Source organism: Cyrtonyx montezumae, unplaced genomic scaffold (assembly GCF_038088225.1).
Source record: "Cyrtonyx montezumae isolate F1298 unplaced genomic scaffold, pur_monq_1.0 scaffold_10, whole genome shotgun sequence".
Taxonomy (NCBI): Eukaryota; Metazoa; Chordata; class Aves; order Galliformes; family Odontophoridae; genus Cyrtonyx; species Cyrtonyx montezumae.
In genome coordinates, this window is record NW_027071826.1 from 51044617 (window position 1) to 51062432 (window position 17816).

General features: G+C 37.0%; 1 protein-coding gene across 3 annotated transcripts in view; it reads right to left on the reverse strand.

The window, feature by feature from the left end:
- PPFIBP2 (PPFIA binding protein 2) overlaps positions 1-17816 on the reverse strand; it is a 73251-nt gene that overhangs the window by 13441 nt on the left and 41994 nt on the right. For 2 of the 3 annotated variants that reach the window (XM_065755347.1, XM_065755346.1), the window contains exons 4-11: positions 15508-15639; positions 8681-8773; positions 6458-6566; positions 3545-3606; positions 2715-2790; positions 1313-1419; positions 887-951; positions 367-427 (exon numbers count right to left, since the gene is read on the reverse strand). In XM_065755347.1, coding sequence (XP_065611419.1) covers positions 367-427; positions 887-951; positions 1313-1419; positions 2715-2790; positions 3545-3606; positions 6458-6566; positions 8681-8773; positions 15508-15639 — 705 coding nt within the window. Of the gene's footprint in view, positions 1-366; positions 428-886; positions 952-1312; positions 1420-2714; positions 2791-3544; positions 3607-5226; positions 5260-6457; positions 6567-8680; positions 8774-10273; positions 10457-15507; positions 15640-17816 lie in introns of all 3 variants that reach the window. The other variant, XM_065755345.1, reaches the window with a different exon arrangement.

Sequence of the window (17816 nt, forward strand, 5' to 3'; positions counted from 1 at the left end):
GGAATGTAATTAAGCCATAGAATTAACAACAGTGCTTCTGTTGTTTAACAAAAGCAGCATTGCTACCATGTTCAATAATGCCATTTATATCAGAAGTCAAAGTTAGGGAGTAACACTCATAGTTACGTGCAAACACTCAAAAAGAAATCCTACAGGATCATGCGTGCCCATTCTTTATAATTTTTGATTACTTTCAAGTTCTGTTATCTTAACATTTTATCAAATAGGAGGTAAAAATTATTTTAGAAACACTTTTCTATCAACAAAATTTTATACAGTTCAACAAAATGACTCCTCATTAACTTTATTAGTTGTACTTCTCTTTAATTCTTTTATCTTAGAAATTCTGAGTACAAATAAACCAACCTTTTCCAGAGATTCACTCTGCAAGTCTTCTAAGCTGCTTGACTTTTTTTTCTGTGAAACCCTTAAAATAACAACAGGTAAAAAGACTACAGTAAATTCAGCATAATAAGCTTATGTCACAGTTGTATCAGAACAGCTGTTCTATATTGTTTGTCTAACAGTTAATTCAGACTTAGGAGATTGATTTGTTTTATTTGTACCCTAAAACTCATTGCAGAGTTTTAAACATATTACTCATACAGATGAGATCAGAAACATGAAAGAGGCTTTTAGTCAATAGCGGAAGGCAACAAGGTACAATGACCAAGTTTAAGCCATAAATGACTTTTTAGAAGCTCTTAACAAGCAAAAGTAGATGTTAACTCTCTTCAAACACTGCAACATCAAGGGCTTTTAAAAAGATTTTTAAAATGAAAGGAAAAAAGATGTTTAAGAACAGACAGTACTAGATGCCAACACTTAAACAGATTAAATAACATAGACTTAAGATGACCCCCACAAAAAGTAAGAAAGGCCTTGCCTGCTTTCCATAGTTTTGTGCGTCGCTGGAGATAGCGTAGCTGGTGATAATTCTCCTGAAGAGGCCTATGCAAAACAGAAGTTTCATGCCTGTAACTCTAGTTGTCTTCATCTCAAACTACAGTCTGGGTGGTGAGGTGCTGTCCAAGGCTGTGGTGGAAGCCCCATCACTGGAGACCTTCACAGGCAGACTGGATGGGGCTCTGAGCAACCTAACCTAGCAGTGGCTGTCCCTATTCATTACAAGGGAGTTGGACCAGATTAAAGATTCCATCCAATTCTATGGATTCTATGATTACCAACAGGCACAAAATTCAGCAAGGTCCAAACCCGTGTCTGCTTTACCTTTGCTATCACAGAGAGACCAAGAAAGGCAAATTGCATTTACAGCAGAACCTGCTTCTAAAACATCTCTATTATAAAGTACCTCTGCTTTAAATAGTTCTCCTTGAAGATTATTCAAAACGCTCAACTTTCTTAAAGTTGCTTCCAGTTCCTCTTCACTGCCACCGGAGACAATTCTGTCTGAAGAGCCTGCAAGCAATAAAAGTAGGAATGGTGATAAACAAGTAAAAAAAAAAACATTTAAAACTGCATTTGGGCTGTCTAAATACTAGTTTCTAAATTCCATTTATTGCCTTCATCTGATACGTATAGTTTAGCGGCCTCTCCACTCTCCATGTCTGCTTAGGCCACTGATTTCTAAGCAAGCTGATTTGTATTTGAGCAACAAATGTTAACAGTCATTTGTTGTGCTCTACTCGGAATAGGTGAACTGTTTGTGAACTATGCTAATTCACAATTTGATGTTCTGAGGCAAGATCAAGTTGGTACTATTTGCTTTCTCACTGTACATCACTTTATAGGAATTACATGTTAGATGTATCATAATGCAGTGTCCTATACTGACTTACAGGATAAACATGTTCCAGTTTTGTTGTTGGTTTTTTTTTCCTCTTTATATCTCAGAGTGAAACAAGGTTTTTATATTTAAATTGTCAGTTTGTAGAGGAGGGAAAGGGCAACAAAACTTATGGTTTTCATTGCAGCTCTTTTTGGCAATGTCACATACAGAGAAGGAAGAAAAGACGGTCCTCATAACACTATAGAAGTGCATCTGAGATTAGATTCCCCTGTGATCAAAGCCCCTGACCACTGCCATGCGTGGAAGAGTATTTTAAGGAAAGCAGTGCTGACTGGGGATTGCCTTGACACATAGTGAGGTAGGACTGCAGAACTTCAGACCTGACGGATGAGCAGTTCACACAGCTATTCAACCAGAGCAGTCATCTCATCAACCATCATTCTTTATCAGTCAGAATCCTTAATAACTTAAAACATATATAGTGGCAAAATTAGGCTCAAGGAGGAAATTACTATTAATTGATGTAGAGGAAAATTTAAATGAAGACTTACAGAATTCTACTTCTCTGAATATTCATGTTGTAACTAAAATCCTCAGATAGCTGATTCTACTTTTTGTTTGTTTATTATTTGCATCAACTACAGGCTAAGAACCAAGGGGGCAATCTCCACCAGCTACAGACAAAAGTATGCGAGCCTGCTGAAGCAATATTGTTGCTCTCTCCACTCTTATAACGCTCCAACACAGTATAAAGGTATGTTTATATATAGGTATATTCATATAATATTCATATTATATGTTCATTTTTTTTCATAGTATAAATTAATTCATAGTATAAAGGTATATTCATATAATGAACTATATAGTATTATACAAGTATATTTAAAGGCCAACCAACAGTAGTCATAGCACATGCAGTTTTTAAAACACTCAGTACCAGGAAATTATTCACAAGACATTTTACCTTGAGCTGCAATCATTATCTCCTTGACTCTCCTGTACTGGCTTAGCAACAGTGTTAACTCCTCTATTCGGCGGTCCTGTGAGAAGTATTAAATGAAATATAGTTGCATATTTTCTGCCTTAAATGACACAAGGAACCACACTTAGAGGTGCTGAAAAAGTGATTGAGCGATATTGCCTTCAAGAAGAATGTTTTATTTTGCAACATAATTGAAAGTAATAGTTCTGTATTGAATATTAATGAGGCTGTGGGTAAACCATCTGACAACTAATTTAAACACTACATTATCCAAAGAGCTGGCCTTTCTTTCCCTGCAAGTATATCCAGATATTAGGTCATAAACAACAACACTTTATGTTCCCTTCAAATGCTAAGATCTTATGCAAACTTGGAACAATTTTGGAAAGAGATAATGCTACATCTTTCGTTTCCCAGAAGTGAATTCTAGCTTTGTTTTTTTTTTTTTCTCTACCCAGATCCCCCATGTACTGATTGAAGTTTTTAGGGATATATATTATTGTCTGATTGATCATATATGAGCATGCCACCATAAAAGAATAAAAACTTATTTCCTGGTTTACTATCATAAACCAAGAATTACAATTCCCTCAAGAAATCTGAGGAATCCCACGTACCTAACAAGTTCTGCCACAGATTACCAAGGTCAGCCATGCTTACTACATAAAAATCAACCTTATGACACTGTCTCATGGGATAATCCAAAAACCAGGGCACTATCACACTTAAGGAAAGCAAGCGATTCAGATCTTTACAGAGAGTCAAAATCATAACTTAACTTTTGTTACACAGAAGGATGATTATTTTCTCACCTTTTCTTCATTTGCAGCCAGTAATGATTCCATTCCTATCTTCAACCGTTGCACTTCTTGATCTAAAAATGTTTTCAAAATGTTGTGAGAAAAATACTCTCTACATTTCATCTAAATGTTATCTGTTTTGCAACACTCTTCCTATGTCCTTACAAGTAACCCAAACCATGTAAATTAATTTTAAGTTAAAGCTTTTGAAAAGCTGAACTATTAAAAGCATCACATAACATAAGCATGCTGGGTTTGCATCTAACAGTCTATGCAATGCTATTTCATATTCCAGAATTCATGTAACAAAAAATGGAAGAAACAATGAAACTTATTTTATAAAAATGAAGGGGTGATTGCTGTTCTGCATTTATGGAAATAAAACTAACCGTGACTCAAAATTAATTATATTCCATGTTGGAAAAATATTGTCCAGTATATGAGAAGTAGTTTAAGAACCTTCTTTGAGACTTGAAAAATAGCAGGAATTATTTTCAGATGCTCCAATAAGGAAAAGTTGTAAATATTTATTCTTAAAACATCTCAGTGTAACTGAATTAAAATCTGCATCAAGAATGAGTACAGAATTGCATAACATAAGATAGCAGTACAGTATAGATTCAGAGGTTATTAAAAACATTGTAGTCAAAGCAACTTAAACTTTCTGAAAACTGACAGAGTTGTCAGTGATGTCATCCCAACTGTGCTGAACCACATCCTTCATTTTTTCTCTAAATATTCTCATCAAGTCCTTCAGTTCCTATCTGTTTTGAAACGAGGATAGATGACGGACATGGAACTGCTTTGGCATTAGAACTGATCCATCTGTTTCACAGAGGACTATGAAAAACAGACATGGAAGGCATGAAGTCAGAGCAAGGAAGGAGTCAACAGCGTAAAAGCACATTTAAAATGCTCTACAACTAAATGTTGGATGTAAAAGGTAGTCAGCCATTTTCAAGAACTGTAACAGTCTTCTCTGGTAGTGATTCTGAAAAACATGCTCTTTGTAATGATTACATTTTAACACATGGAAAGGAACTTCACAAACATTTCTCTTTCAAAAGAGGACGCTTAATAACCAAGAGATACACAGACACAGCCAAATCAAAAACTGAAGCCAGCAGACAGTGGGAAAGCAACTGGAAAATGTTTAAAAAGCCATTACAAATCACAGGACTACTCAGTTCATGACTTCAAAAAGACCTGGTGTCGAGGTGTTGTTAAGCACACAAAGTGAACTTTACTTAGAATATTTATAAGAACATGAAGTATGGAAACAGATTTTTATTCAGACTCATATATATTTATATATTTACTTACTGCTCTGATTTAAATAAAATAAAATACTCAAATGCTTTCCTTTGAGGAAGAAGCTTTCAACTGAAGCTATCTTTTCAGGTATTGGAAAAAGAGGTAAAGGTGAAGTATTGGCTCTGTTAACTTTGACAAGGTCAGTTTGAAGTCCAAACTATCTGATTAGCGAGCCTTTGATTTATTTTCTGAAGTGAAATCTTACTGAACAGGGCAAGTAGCTGTCTGCTTGCAGCAAGCAATGAAAGCAGTTTCTCACATATATTACAATTAGACCATCAAATTGGAAAGACCATTGAATTACTGCTGCAGAATGCATTTGAGTTATCATTTGTGTGGAAGGGACAGAGAAAAAGCCACAAGTGAATTGCAAGGCTTACGTTTTTCTTTTAGCCTTCTCCTATAAACTTCCTCTATGGAGGTAAATGGTGGGAGTCAAATGAAATATATAGAAAAAGCACAGATTAGATAAGGTTTGCACTTTAATTAGAATACATATTCTAGTATACTGGAAAGAACATCATTTTTCTACTTTATCTGAGAAGAATATCTGAAAATCTGATGAATTGTTACCATTTTTCTTGAAAGCATTATTACTGCTGCATACCATCTCTTTTCAAATATTGTCTAAGTGTTTTCCTTAAGGGTAGCATTAAGAATTTGTACAGACTCCTCTCCCAGTGGAATCAAGGAGAACTGCACCTATCTTCAGCATCAACCAAATGGGAGACAGTACTAGAAGCTGAAAGTCGCTGAGCTCTCAACTTGTTGTCATGCAGCTACCTGTCCCTTGAAATAACACAATTTGTTTGAGAACCTCATAGAAAATATGACATTATAGTAGTAGGAGAGTCTGTCCCTAAGACACTGCTGTTAGAGAAAGTAATTTTTAGTTTGACATGCAGTACTTCACATTCACAAAGTGCAAACGAATAAAATCAGTGCTAGGTACATGTTAAGGTTTCACAAAACAGGACTGTCAGTGCTTCAGAATAAACAACAGTTGAGTATACAGACTGTCCTCTTCTGGAAAAGAGGCATCTACAGTAATTCTTGTAAAGAGACTCTTGGTGAGCACTAAGTGCATTTATTTGAGAGGCCACTTCCCATTCTATTTGTAACCATTATGTAATATACAAAAAAAAAGTGCAGGCACCTGATACACTGTGGTAAACTGCACACAGGTAATCCTGCACTAACAGTTAGTACTGTGGATGAAAAAGTTCACTAACATCATAAAGCTCGCTATTGAACCAATCTTTCAGAGAACTTTGGCATCACTGGTTGAGACCAAAAAATAAGCAAACTGATTTCTCTGTTATTCACCTCTATCAAGCATGTAGGCTTAACACAGAAATCTCTGATACAGCCCCGAACAAAAGAAAGATGTGCATTAATGAACGCTTTAGAATTGTTCTATCATTCCAACATTATACTTAGCTTCTATTGTGAGTCTTTTCCTTAAAAAAAAAAAGGGAATTTTCAAGATTTTACAAAGCAATTTTGAAGGTATACATGAAAATACATATTCCTACCGAACAAGAACAACACTTTGAATTTATAAATAGAATCCCAGTAGAAAAAGTTCCAGTGGAATTCCCCTCCTTGTACCTCTTTCTGCAACTTCGCTATGTGATGAAGTCCTAGATAGCTGATATTGTAAGCGTTCAATTTCTGCATCTTTGAGAGCCAATTGCTCCTGAAGCTGGGCTATCTCAGCCTGAAAGAGAGTAAAACAAATTCAGAATAACATCATCATAGATTCTCTGTGATATTTCCCATGAAGTAGAAGATACCTAAATGTAGCACTACTTCAAATTAAGTCCTTTTCCCACTTCAGGACATTTCGTGAACACTATACAACCTTATGCATTTCACAGTGCTATTAGAGAACTCCTTCTACAGAAACTCAATTTTACAGTACAATTAGCTCTCAGAGAAGAGAGGCTGGTGAAATAAGTTATGTTTTCAAGGATTCATGTATGTAAAGAAACTCTGCAATGCTACAAGAAAGCTTTCAATACTACAATGCTGATCATACAGTATTGACTATTATAGGGCATTATTATAGCTCCTGAGATTTGTGCAAAGATCACCCTAAGACAGCATTTTTTTTAAATATATTGTTTTTTTTAAGCTGGTTACAACTTAATATAAATTGGGAAAAACGAATCTTTGGTTTCGAGTAAAGTGACTCTCATCTTTTTCCTATTTAGGATAAAAACTGTCAACGACATCCTTCAGTACATCAGTGACTAAGTTAAGATCTTCTTCAGCAGCCTGTAGTCCTTTATATCGAGCCTTTGGTTTTCCACCAGCAAAAGTACAATGGACTTGCTTCTAGTTTGAAGGAAATTAAAATTCACTCACGTGTGACTAGTCTTCCAAAATATTAAAATCAAGGGAGAAAAATGCTTGACACCAAACATCAGCTGAACAGAGTAAAATACAGACTAAAACAGACTAAAATGGACTACACAGACATGTATTATTATTCCTTTTAAACCAAGAAAGAAGCAGGCAGCTGGATGGCAGCAAGAGTTTACCACAGTGCCTGCAATCCCTCATGGAACAGAGGAATCTGCCTTGTCGCATCTCTGAGGGGCTCCTACACTTCCCAGTGACTAACATGCTTGTTATATCCAGTCATGGAAATACTTCAACTCCTCATCTAAGAAGCTGGAGCAACAGGAAGACAAAGCTGCAGACCTCTTAATACCAGATTTGGATATGCCTCTGCTGGTCTATTTGACCTCATAGCTCTCTTAAATACCCCCCTTTCTTTTAAAGTTTTTCATTCCTGTTCTCTCTGTAATTATTTTTCTTCCTCTCTCTTTTCCTGTACTTTTTTTTCCCCCTTCCTAGATCTGTAACTTCTCTCACTCAATAAGTGTTACTATTCGTTGTTATTTTCACTCTGCTTCTACCCGAAATCGTCTGTGTCTTGGCAGCTGACCATGTGCTGCTTAAAAAAATATTTTCCTCAGGACTGTTTATTGCTGCCACGTCAGAGGAGACATTTTCATGGATACAGGAGCTTTTAACTTAATAAATAAACAATAATTAAAATCATTAGAGCAAAGTGTCAATATTCATCAAATAATTCTCAAAAGAAAGAAAAGTTAATACAGAAAACAGCTGTCAGTCATTTCTGGATCAAGCTTTCAACTATTTCAATCACAACTCAGTTTGATAATTTAAAATGTTTTTCCAAGGAATAACCACAAATCAGAAGTCAATCATTCATAAAGTGATTATAGCTCTGTACACATGAAAGGTGTCGTGATGACAGAACAAAAGCATTCCTTTGACCTAGAAAAGGGCTAAAAATTCAAACTGTCATATGTTAAGTTCTTCTAGATGGAAATCAACAGCTTTCCAGAAGTTAGGGTCAACACAAGGGTAAGGAGCTACCCATGCTCTCTGATACCATCAAAAAGTCGAAGTAGATCTACTGGTATATTCTGGGCTTAACTTCTAATGAAATTCCATGGTAAGCAACACCCATCCGATTTTGTATGTCTCTTCAGTCTAGAAAGCATGTTCTGGAGATAATTGTCACTGTTACACAAAGCAGGTGTCTTCACAAAACAATTTTTTTTTTTTTTAAATAAGAAAAACAGAAAGGTAGGAGACTGGAAATCAGAGGGAGAGAGCAAAAGACACAAAAGCTACGAAAACTTTACTCCAAAATACTTAACATACAGATGATTCCTGGTTTTATTGTAGGCACTGACACTGTAACAGAAGTAAATAATGATCATAAGTAAGCATATATATCCCTTTCATGCTGAAGTAAGTCTGTCATTAGTAAGTGCTAAGCATTCTCCTTACTTTAGTTGCTTTTAATTTCCATTCATACTGATTTCTTTCATTTTCCAGTTCTTCCACTTTTATTTTGAGGTGTCTGAGTTCCTGTAGCAAGCCCTGCAAAGGAAAAAGAGGTAAATATAAGATTACTCAGGTAGATACTAATTTTCCATGGTTATGTATTAAAGATCATGCATTAACCATATAGTAACGAACACAGACGGTCATATACAAAAAGCTACTGTTTAGTCTAACCAGATAATGACTATTTTGAACTGAGAGATTATTCTAAGGAACAGTTTCTCAAATTCTGTCAGAAATTGAGTAAATTTCTTGGTCCTATTAATGAAAACAGCTAACCTGGGGAAATCTCAGTAAAAATGAGCCAAAAAATCCACAACTACAATTGCATGCAGCATGGTTTGTTCTTGCTGCCATCTCAGAAAGCAAGCAGAAACATATGAAGCACTCCATTAAAGTGACAGTCCTCTCCCCAAAGCAGCACTTAAGCTACTTACTGAGAAAAATAACTCAGACTACATCATGCTTATCTTTTGGCACTGAATGCCACACATTCAGTCATATATGACTATCAGTATACTACTTTAGGCACAGATGATTGCAACTTGGCAAACAGGGTTGCTGCAGACTAGAATTGCAGCAAACTCTTGTCTGTTCCTCAGACAGATGGTCCCCTCTCCCTTTCCATCAATGGTATCTTAATGGTTACTTAATGGACAACATTACTAACATAACTTTGATGGGACCAGTAAACTGAAGAATGGAAAAATTGGGAAGCGAAGCCATGTTTTGGAGTCTTGTATATTATATATGTTACACAACCATAGTAGTATCTTACATGTGCTCACTCTGAATATTTAAGATGGACTTTTTTAGTAATACCAATATCATTCAGCCTTCAATTTAAGCAGTTAATGTGCAATAGCTTTTGTTTTGACACATGGTTTTAACCAAATACAACTAGGATCTATGAATTAAATTCAAAAGCACTTTTCTCATAACTGCAGATGTCAGAATCAACAAAAATATGTCAGGTTTGCTATTTTACAGGCACAAGGAGGTAGCTTTTATAGGATACACTTCAGGCAGACTCACCTTCATTTTATAACCTATGTTAAGCTTTTAGATATTCAGAAAAAATTATTAGCAGCATTCAGAGGGCTGGTTAGAGTGGCATTATTGTGAGGAAGTAAACTATCAAACCATGCTGCATAGCAAACACGTCTCAGTGAGGGGAAAAATAAAAAAAAAAAGGTGGAGGAGGAGAAAACCAAACCAACCAACAAAACCACACCAGCAGCACAGACCTGCAAGTACGATGCAAATAATTAAAACCTGAGAGAGGTGATGGTTCTTAAGGATAACTGTAGATAAGAGCATAGTGATGACCAAATTTGTCCTAGTAGCTGGGTAGAAGATGAGGGGTCAAGGTGTCTGGGGTTTTTTTGTTTTTGTTTTGGTAATTTTGACAACCACCTCTCTCTTATTCCTACTCATGAGAGTCACGAAGATTAATGCCACTAATTCACAACGTAACCCTGGTTACCAGAATCTAGTTTCTGCAAGAGTAGAGAAGAGACAATACACTTCTCGTACATCACACTGAGAGCAATTCTTCTGGCCGAGAGTCTCTACCACTGATCTTGGGCTAGACTGAGGACCATTAGGTGTCACATTGGATTTTCTATCTTGAGATTTTCTTTCTTGGATTCTACTATTAATTTCCAGCTGCAATCTACACATCTGCTCCTGTAGCTCACTTATCAGGTTCACTACTGACTGAAAACATGGGAAGAAAAAAAGACAGGTGAGAAAGGCAGACAATATGCAAAGAAGGTATTTGTACAGCTGCAGGACAGAGAAATACAGAAAGCATATCAGAGACAACCCAAAAAGACAGACAGTGTGTTCCCTTTCTGGTAAAACATAAATCTGGACTTTGTACAGAGCTATAGATTAAATAGAACAGAATCTATGTTCTGGACCAATTCATGACTTCTCAGTTAAACCAGATGAACAAAATTTGATTAGCTGGATAATCCATATCCCACAGGCTTAAAAAAGTTTTTAATAAACAAAAGAACAAAAGACAAAGTACATATACACATTTTTATTCTTTATTATCACATGTACAAATCCTGTTGTAATCTCAACTCTGCGGATTCAAAAACCTCAAAGCTGCACAGTGCCAGAGGATAAGAACAGGTTGCTGCATCAGCCAGCTAAATATTTAATATATTCAATCTCAAACTGCACCAGCAACTACAGGCAACTTCAAATATTAACAGAGATTCTCATACAAAAGCTTACATATAAGTTAGCTAAAATAAATGTACATCTATTAAGTATTTTTGAACGGACTGTGAAATTGAAGTGAAATTCAGAATAGCAGCTGCATATATTTCCCTTCATGCATATCACTCTGAGTCAGGCTCACAATGTTTGATGCTCATCTTTTCTCATCCAACATATCTTTTACACACCTAAATGAGGATTAACTCCTTAAAAAGACCAAAAAGTTTAGTAAGAGTACTTGGCCCCAGCACACCACCTTTCTACCATCCAGTCTTTATAGTCTGAGATGCTCTACCAGGGCTTTTCAGTTAAGAAAAAGATTCTTTCATATCAGCTCACCTAGGCAAAACTACATCCCTTGTATGTTCAGTACTACTGTCACTTCGCAGCAATGCAGGCTGCTGGTGAGGAGTGTCCCTGCAGCTAATCCATCCTTTTTGCACTGCAAAGCAGAATACTCATCACACTTGCTTCATGTGTAATTTAAATGCTATCTGCAATCCTTCTATCTTCCATTCTTTGACTTTGTTTCTCTTCTGTCATCATCTCCATGATCAGATACCTCACCAAATCTCCTTGCATACATGCCTATCTCCTTTCCTTTCTCTTAAGCACCAAGATGGCAGTCTGTGCTCATCTTTGTCAGAGAACACCATTAAACCATGTGTTAAACCACCGGTCAGACTAGATACACAGACTGCTAACTGCTCTGGTTGCAGCACAGCGAGAGATTTCAGAACCACTATTGCTGCTGCTGCTTCTGCTTGTCTGCCTCGCATTCACAAAGGCGATGGGAAACACTCTGCATCCAAACGAACTTCCTTCAGGGAGCATCTGACAGTATACAAATGGCAGATATCTATATCCCAGTGAAGAATAACTTAGACTTTATGGAAGAGAAAAAGATTAACTCCAGAGGCAATACATGTCTTACAGCTGTTTCCAGTTTCGAGGTGAAAAAGTCATCTCCTTTTCAGAGATTCTTTCACAGCGTGATAAATCATTAAGATTTAAAAACTCTGTCTTAAATCTGATTCAGTTGAGGTGGCACAGTAAACTCCACAGAGCTGTGCTGCATCAAAGACCAGAAGAATTATTTGGCTTGCTGACTCAAATTTCTCTGAAATGACAAACAATTTGTGCACTAGGTATTTAACTCAGAAGTATCCACACAGCAGCCACAACACACTTTCCAACATGTATAGCAAGCTTCAGATTCTCAGCACAAAAAAAAACCATCAAAACCCACAAAGTGTACTACATTACAGAAAATAAAAAGTAGGAGAGATTAAGGGCTGTTAGCAAGTTGAAATAGGCCCCCCCGCAGCCTCCTGATAGTGACAGAAGGTCTCCTCTGTCCATGTTTTGGTAAGGCAAGCATCTGGGCTGCAGCTAATCATTTGATTAATTACACGTTGCTTTCCCATGCTTTGCTAACACTGAGGAAATGTATTTCTAAGATTTTTAGAGCTTCTCGGGTAAGAGAGAAGTTACACAAATGCCCCCAGGTGAGACCTCAGAAACCTTCACAGGATCATGTCAGCAAACAAGAGAACCTTTTTCCACACAAAGGGAATTAAGGTGACAAAGGCAGGAGACCATCCATTTACAAGTAGCTGTTCTCCTGGCTCCTGTGTTATATGTATAACTAAATGCCATTATAAATTTAGCATGTGCTTTTGAAGAGCCAAAGACAAGTGGCATTCAGTCTGAAATTAATACCTTTGAGAGCCAGATATTCAAACACTCTGCTGCTAACTATAACTAAAACTAAACAACAGCTGCTTAAGATAAATGGAAATGAATCTGACTGATTAAAACTCATTCATAGATAGAAAAATATCTTAATTTGCTTTGTTTCTCCTCAACCCAACCAGAAAAATAATTACATGGATAAATTCTATGTGACTGGAAACAGCTGCTGTGAAATGAGCTGACACAAAATTAAGAGTTCAAAGGAAGGATGTTTTAGCTGACTTGTTCCACAATTTCACATCTTGTTATAAACTTTTATTAACCCAGTATTATATTTAGAAACAGCAGAGTCAACCATGAATTATAATTAACAGGCAACTTAAAGCAGTTTAACTACAAGATGCCTCTGAAACGTGCTAGGGTGAATACAGAGTACCATTCTGATAGTAAGAAAACTACGAGATCTGCTCACCTCTGTCAATCCTAATCTTAGTCTTGAAAGCAGCAATCTGCCAACTGCAGCGTGAGAGAAAGGCTCTGTCACCCACAGCTTTGTTCCACTCATGTAAAAATATTAATTGCAATTTCATGTGACATATTAGACACTTTAGGAGCCTGTTGAAGTAGCCACAACATTCAGAGATACAATTACAGCAAGATTAATTTCATTCAGTCACTGTCACTTTGGAGAACAGTGTCACCCAAGAAATTAGGTTACCACAATGCTATTATGTGTGCATAAACAAGACCAAACTAAAGGTAGACTCTTACTGAAGAATAGATTCCTCACTTGGAAGTCATAGCAAGGCAGTGAAGGTTCAGAATTTGAAATAACACTAAAAGCTATCAGCAAATGTAAGCAGCATTTGAAGTATAATAGTATAAGGAAAACAATGATAAATTTCAGTGTGATGTTTGAAACTATATTTCACACATCAAAATTTACAGTAAAGGGGGCTGAAGTAGGCAGAGTTAAAGCATTAGAACTCAAGTAAGCATTCATTTGAACTCCCTGTTCATCCTGATAAATTAGATTAGCATTTATTCATGGCAATCTGAAAATTATATATAAAAGGGCTCAACAAGCAAACTGAAAATGCTTTTTATTTCTCACAGTTATAGTCACAAGACTCATTTTCCTTGCTCTGTAAATGTAAGGCCGGAAATCTAATCACATCTTAGGGCAATCAATAATTCATAGAATACCTAACACAATGATTCTCAACCTTTCCATCAGATTAGGATCCTTTTCCATCTCAAGAGGGCATTTCCTAACACTTAGAAATACAACAAAGGCTTCCAGACCAATAGTCCTAACCTTTTCCATCCCGGTAAGCCATACATCCTGTAGCAGTAGCAGAAGAATTTCACAGGTCACAGCCTCACCTTTATCACAGCCCCAGACCTACTAAGTGCTTAGAAGAGCTGTCAGTGCAAAAAGCTTTTGCTTTGTTGCTTTCCAGGAGTCAGGCTGACTGTGGAAGTCCTGAAATTATTCAAACAGCTTCTTCCTGGTATTCAACATGTAATAGGAAGTGATGAAGGCCTCTCAGAAAGAGTGCAGCTGGGAACAAGCTCCCACCTGTAGCAATTACGTGTTGCACAGACCGGTTTAGATTTTCAGGTAGCATGACACTGCCCAGGCCTTCCATATACAGGACACCAATAATTATGGGTGAAAGTGCATGAGAAGGCTATGGATAACAAAAACAGCAGCTGGTGCCTCTCTGGCTTGCAAACTCTGCCAGAAAATGCTCTCTCTAAGCAATCTTTTAATCTCTAAAGAAAACTTCAGAGGACAACTAAGTCAAAAAACAAACATACCCCAAGCTTATGATGTCACTGCAGGTAAAGTACGTAAATGTATTTATCAAATATTCTATTATCAACATTATGGAGAGCAAATCATTTTCTAACGCTGTCTGTATTTCAGTTTCCTCTAAGACAATGTGGAACCGTCTTCAGTTAACAAAGTATAAATCTTGGCTGAGCCACCCTACTAATCCTCTCCTGCCAGGTAATCCTACCAGTCTATGTGGTCTCCTTACAGGAGGTGCACTTCATCTGAATTACTGTCTTCCATAATCCCTTCCCAGTTCCCACCTTCTGTTCACTCATAGAGGTTTCTAGGGAACTGTGCTCCATAAAACAAATATACATTGTTCATTTTATTCTCCATTATTTTCTTCTTTAACTAATACAGTGAAAAATAAAACTACTTTGATATCCGGAACTTTCCAATTCTGAAAGGGATAAAGGATCATAACTTTCTTCAGTGCAATTTTCTTCCCCTCCCCTCCCCCTCCCCCAGCCCCCCACTGAATATTTATTATGTAAACACAAGGGAAGGGGATTATTTGAGGAAAATATGCTGCTTCTTGCCTGTCCCTCCCAACCACCATGAATGCAGTAAAATTACTGAGGGCTTCTGCATGCAAGTGTCTGTAGCATCCCTTATACTGCTAAACTTATGGCCTTTGTCAAAGAAAGCAGAAAGCATGGAAGTAGGCTCAGTAGGCATCAAACAGCTGTGTCCGTCTAGCTCCCATGGAAAGGAAAGAGTTAAGTGGAGAAAAAAAAAACAACAAAAAAAAACACAGCACGCAGTTGGAATGGACTTTGTGTCTTGATTAAAGCCAAACAGCAAGCTCTGGAACATAATGAGAGAGAGGAAAAAAACCACATCCCAAAAACGCATAATCATATTCCTCACTGAATTCACAGGACCATGAGTACAGATCACACTCCAAGTACAGGAGGTCCTACTGCATGCTGTTTTCAGCTCAAAAATTCAGATGTATGACCAAAAAAAAAAAAAAAGAAAAAAGAAAGAAGCTCACCTCAGCCTTGTTCTGTTTCTCTTCATATTCACTCTGTTCCTTTTCCATACCAACCAGTTTAATCTTCAAGTCTGAAACTTCAGCCATTAAATCTAACTTCTGAGTCTCTAGCGATGTTCGACTTAGCAGCTCCTGAAAGCAAAGCAGAATATTTTCCCAAGTTATTTTCATTTGAACACTGACAGAATGCTGCATGATTTGCTGGCAAACTCACAGATCTCTACCCCTTTGTTTACACTTTCAATTCAAAGGCAAAATGGTTCTCTTCAAAAGCAACATCTACTACTACTTTACCACGCAAAAGGTACTTAATGCTGCAAGGTAGAAATGATGTAATCATTTACTGCAGGTAGAAAGAGTAGCTAAAAGAGTACGGAGTGATCAGCTAATTCACATGAAAGCAAATCTCTCTCTCCCTCTCCTTGTGTTGTGTATACTTTGAACTGTTTGAACTGCATGTTTCAAAAACTCTGCAGTTATTTTCACCTACATGTTCTTCTGTGTTAATCACTAAACCACTGTCCTCCTCCTCACATCAACACAATTTCTGGCACAGGGTCAATTCCTGTGTGAGACATGAAATCAGAAAACAATACTGAGGCTGAATTAACACAATGCTACATAATGCCATAAAGACCTTCAGATGACACATCACAGAACAATTGACTACATTCTAAAATACTCATCAGACTAAGCTATGTTTTAGTATTACAATGCAAAGCTTTACAACATTTTATCATGTGTTATTTAGCACAGGATGTATTGAAGCACAAGCACTGAACCAAAACTGGGTACCAGTGGCTAGCAACATTTCTGCTGCCATGCTAACAGTACTTGAAAAGTTATTACTGTATTGTAACTTGGTAACTCACAAAAATACCAACTTTGGAGGGAACAGCATCAAATGAGAAACAGTGCAGCATAACTGGAACCTAAATACAATGTCTCATCTGAGTAACATCATAAACTAGAAAACAACTGGCTGTGCTTGTGTGTCCTGAGTTCATTTTTCAGACTGCAGAAATAGGCATGCTAAGGAGAGATAGTATCACCATGTTTGGGAAATACTTCACATTCACTTTCATTGCACCTTTCAGTTTCCAAGCAAGCCAAAACCAAAAATCTTTCAAATTTTAACAGAATATAGTATCCAAAATTGCCTCTGTTGGTCTCTAATTTCAAAATGAGAAATCCATTCAGAACTTTAAGTCTTACTGAACGTTTGGTATCTAACTTTCCAAGTCCCTAGCTTGTTTATTTATTTATTTATGGGAAAGACTTTGGGTTTCAAAACGTAGGCAGGTTGCTCCAAAAGCCACAGAACGTGGGTTGTCCTTCACATCACTGTTGCTACTGCTGAAATGCACCAGATACCATTTCACTGTGCCAACATCCACCATTTGGTCTTCATAAACCTTCAGCAAATGTTGATGAACATTTGAGTGCCATTTTTTCCTGCATGGAGGAATTCACTAACATACTTGTGTTTCTCCTGCATGCCCATGTCAGACACTATTTTGTCAGACACTATTTTGTCAGACTGCCCCTCTGCTCTTATCTGTCACATGGCAACAACACTTAATGGGATATTGATGGGAAGGTTCTGCCTCTACTGTCATCCCATCAACATCTGCCTCTGATGTAATGAGCCAACAAAATAAAATAGGAGGTATTTTTGGAGTAGCCTTCATATATACTGTTTTTTCACTTGTTTTGTATTTTTAATTTGATGGTAATTCATAACTCACACTGATGTTTTGGTCATATGAAGCGCACTGAGGAATTACAGCAGATTCTGCTTTGGATTACACGGAAAGAGCCTTAGTATTTGCAGTGTTATTCTGGATCTGTACTGATGTTATTGGGAGTTCAGGAACTACTATTTTGATCAGTACCCTTTTCTCATCCCCTCCTTTTACACAAGCTGTGTAACATGTTGTATACTACCGTTTGGAGCCAAGGAAGCCACAAACATTATTTTAAAAATGATGCTGTTGAAGTTCACTTGGAACCCAAATCTGCTTTACATGTAAATTGTTTCAGTCTGCTGGGGAACACTGCCCAAATCAGAAATGGTACTAAACTTGCGATGGCATTGCAACACCAGTTATCTAAGCCACCCACTATTCCCAGTGTCATGCCCGCTCCTGCTGACACTGACAATGGTATTTGTGTATGGGTGGGAAAATAAACAAATGTAGCCTCTTTTTTTTTTTTTTTTTTTACAGAACAGAATAAGTAACAATCAAGAAAAGCTCATTCAACGCTAAGAAGCAGTCACCTAGTGAAGTCCCAGTGCTAGCTAGTTT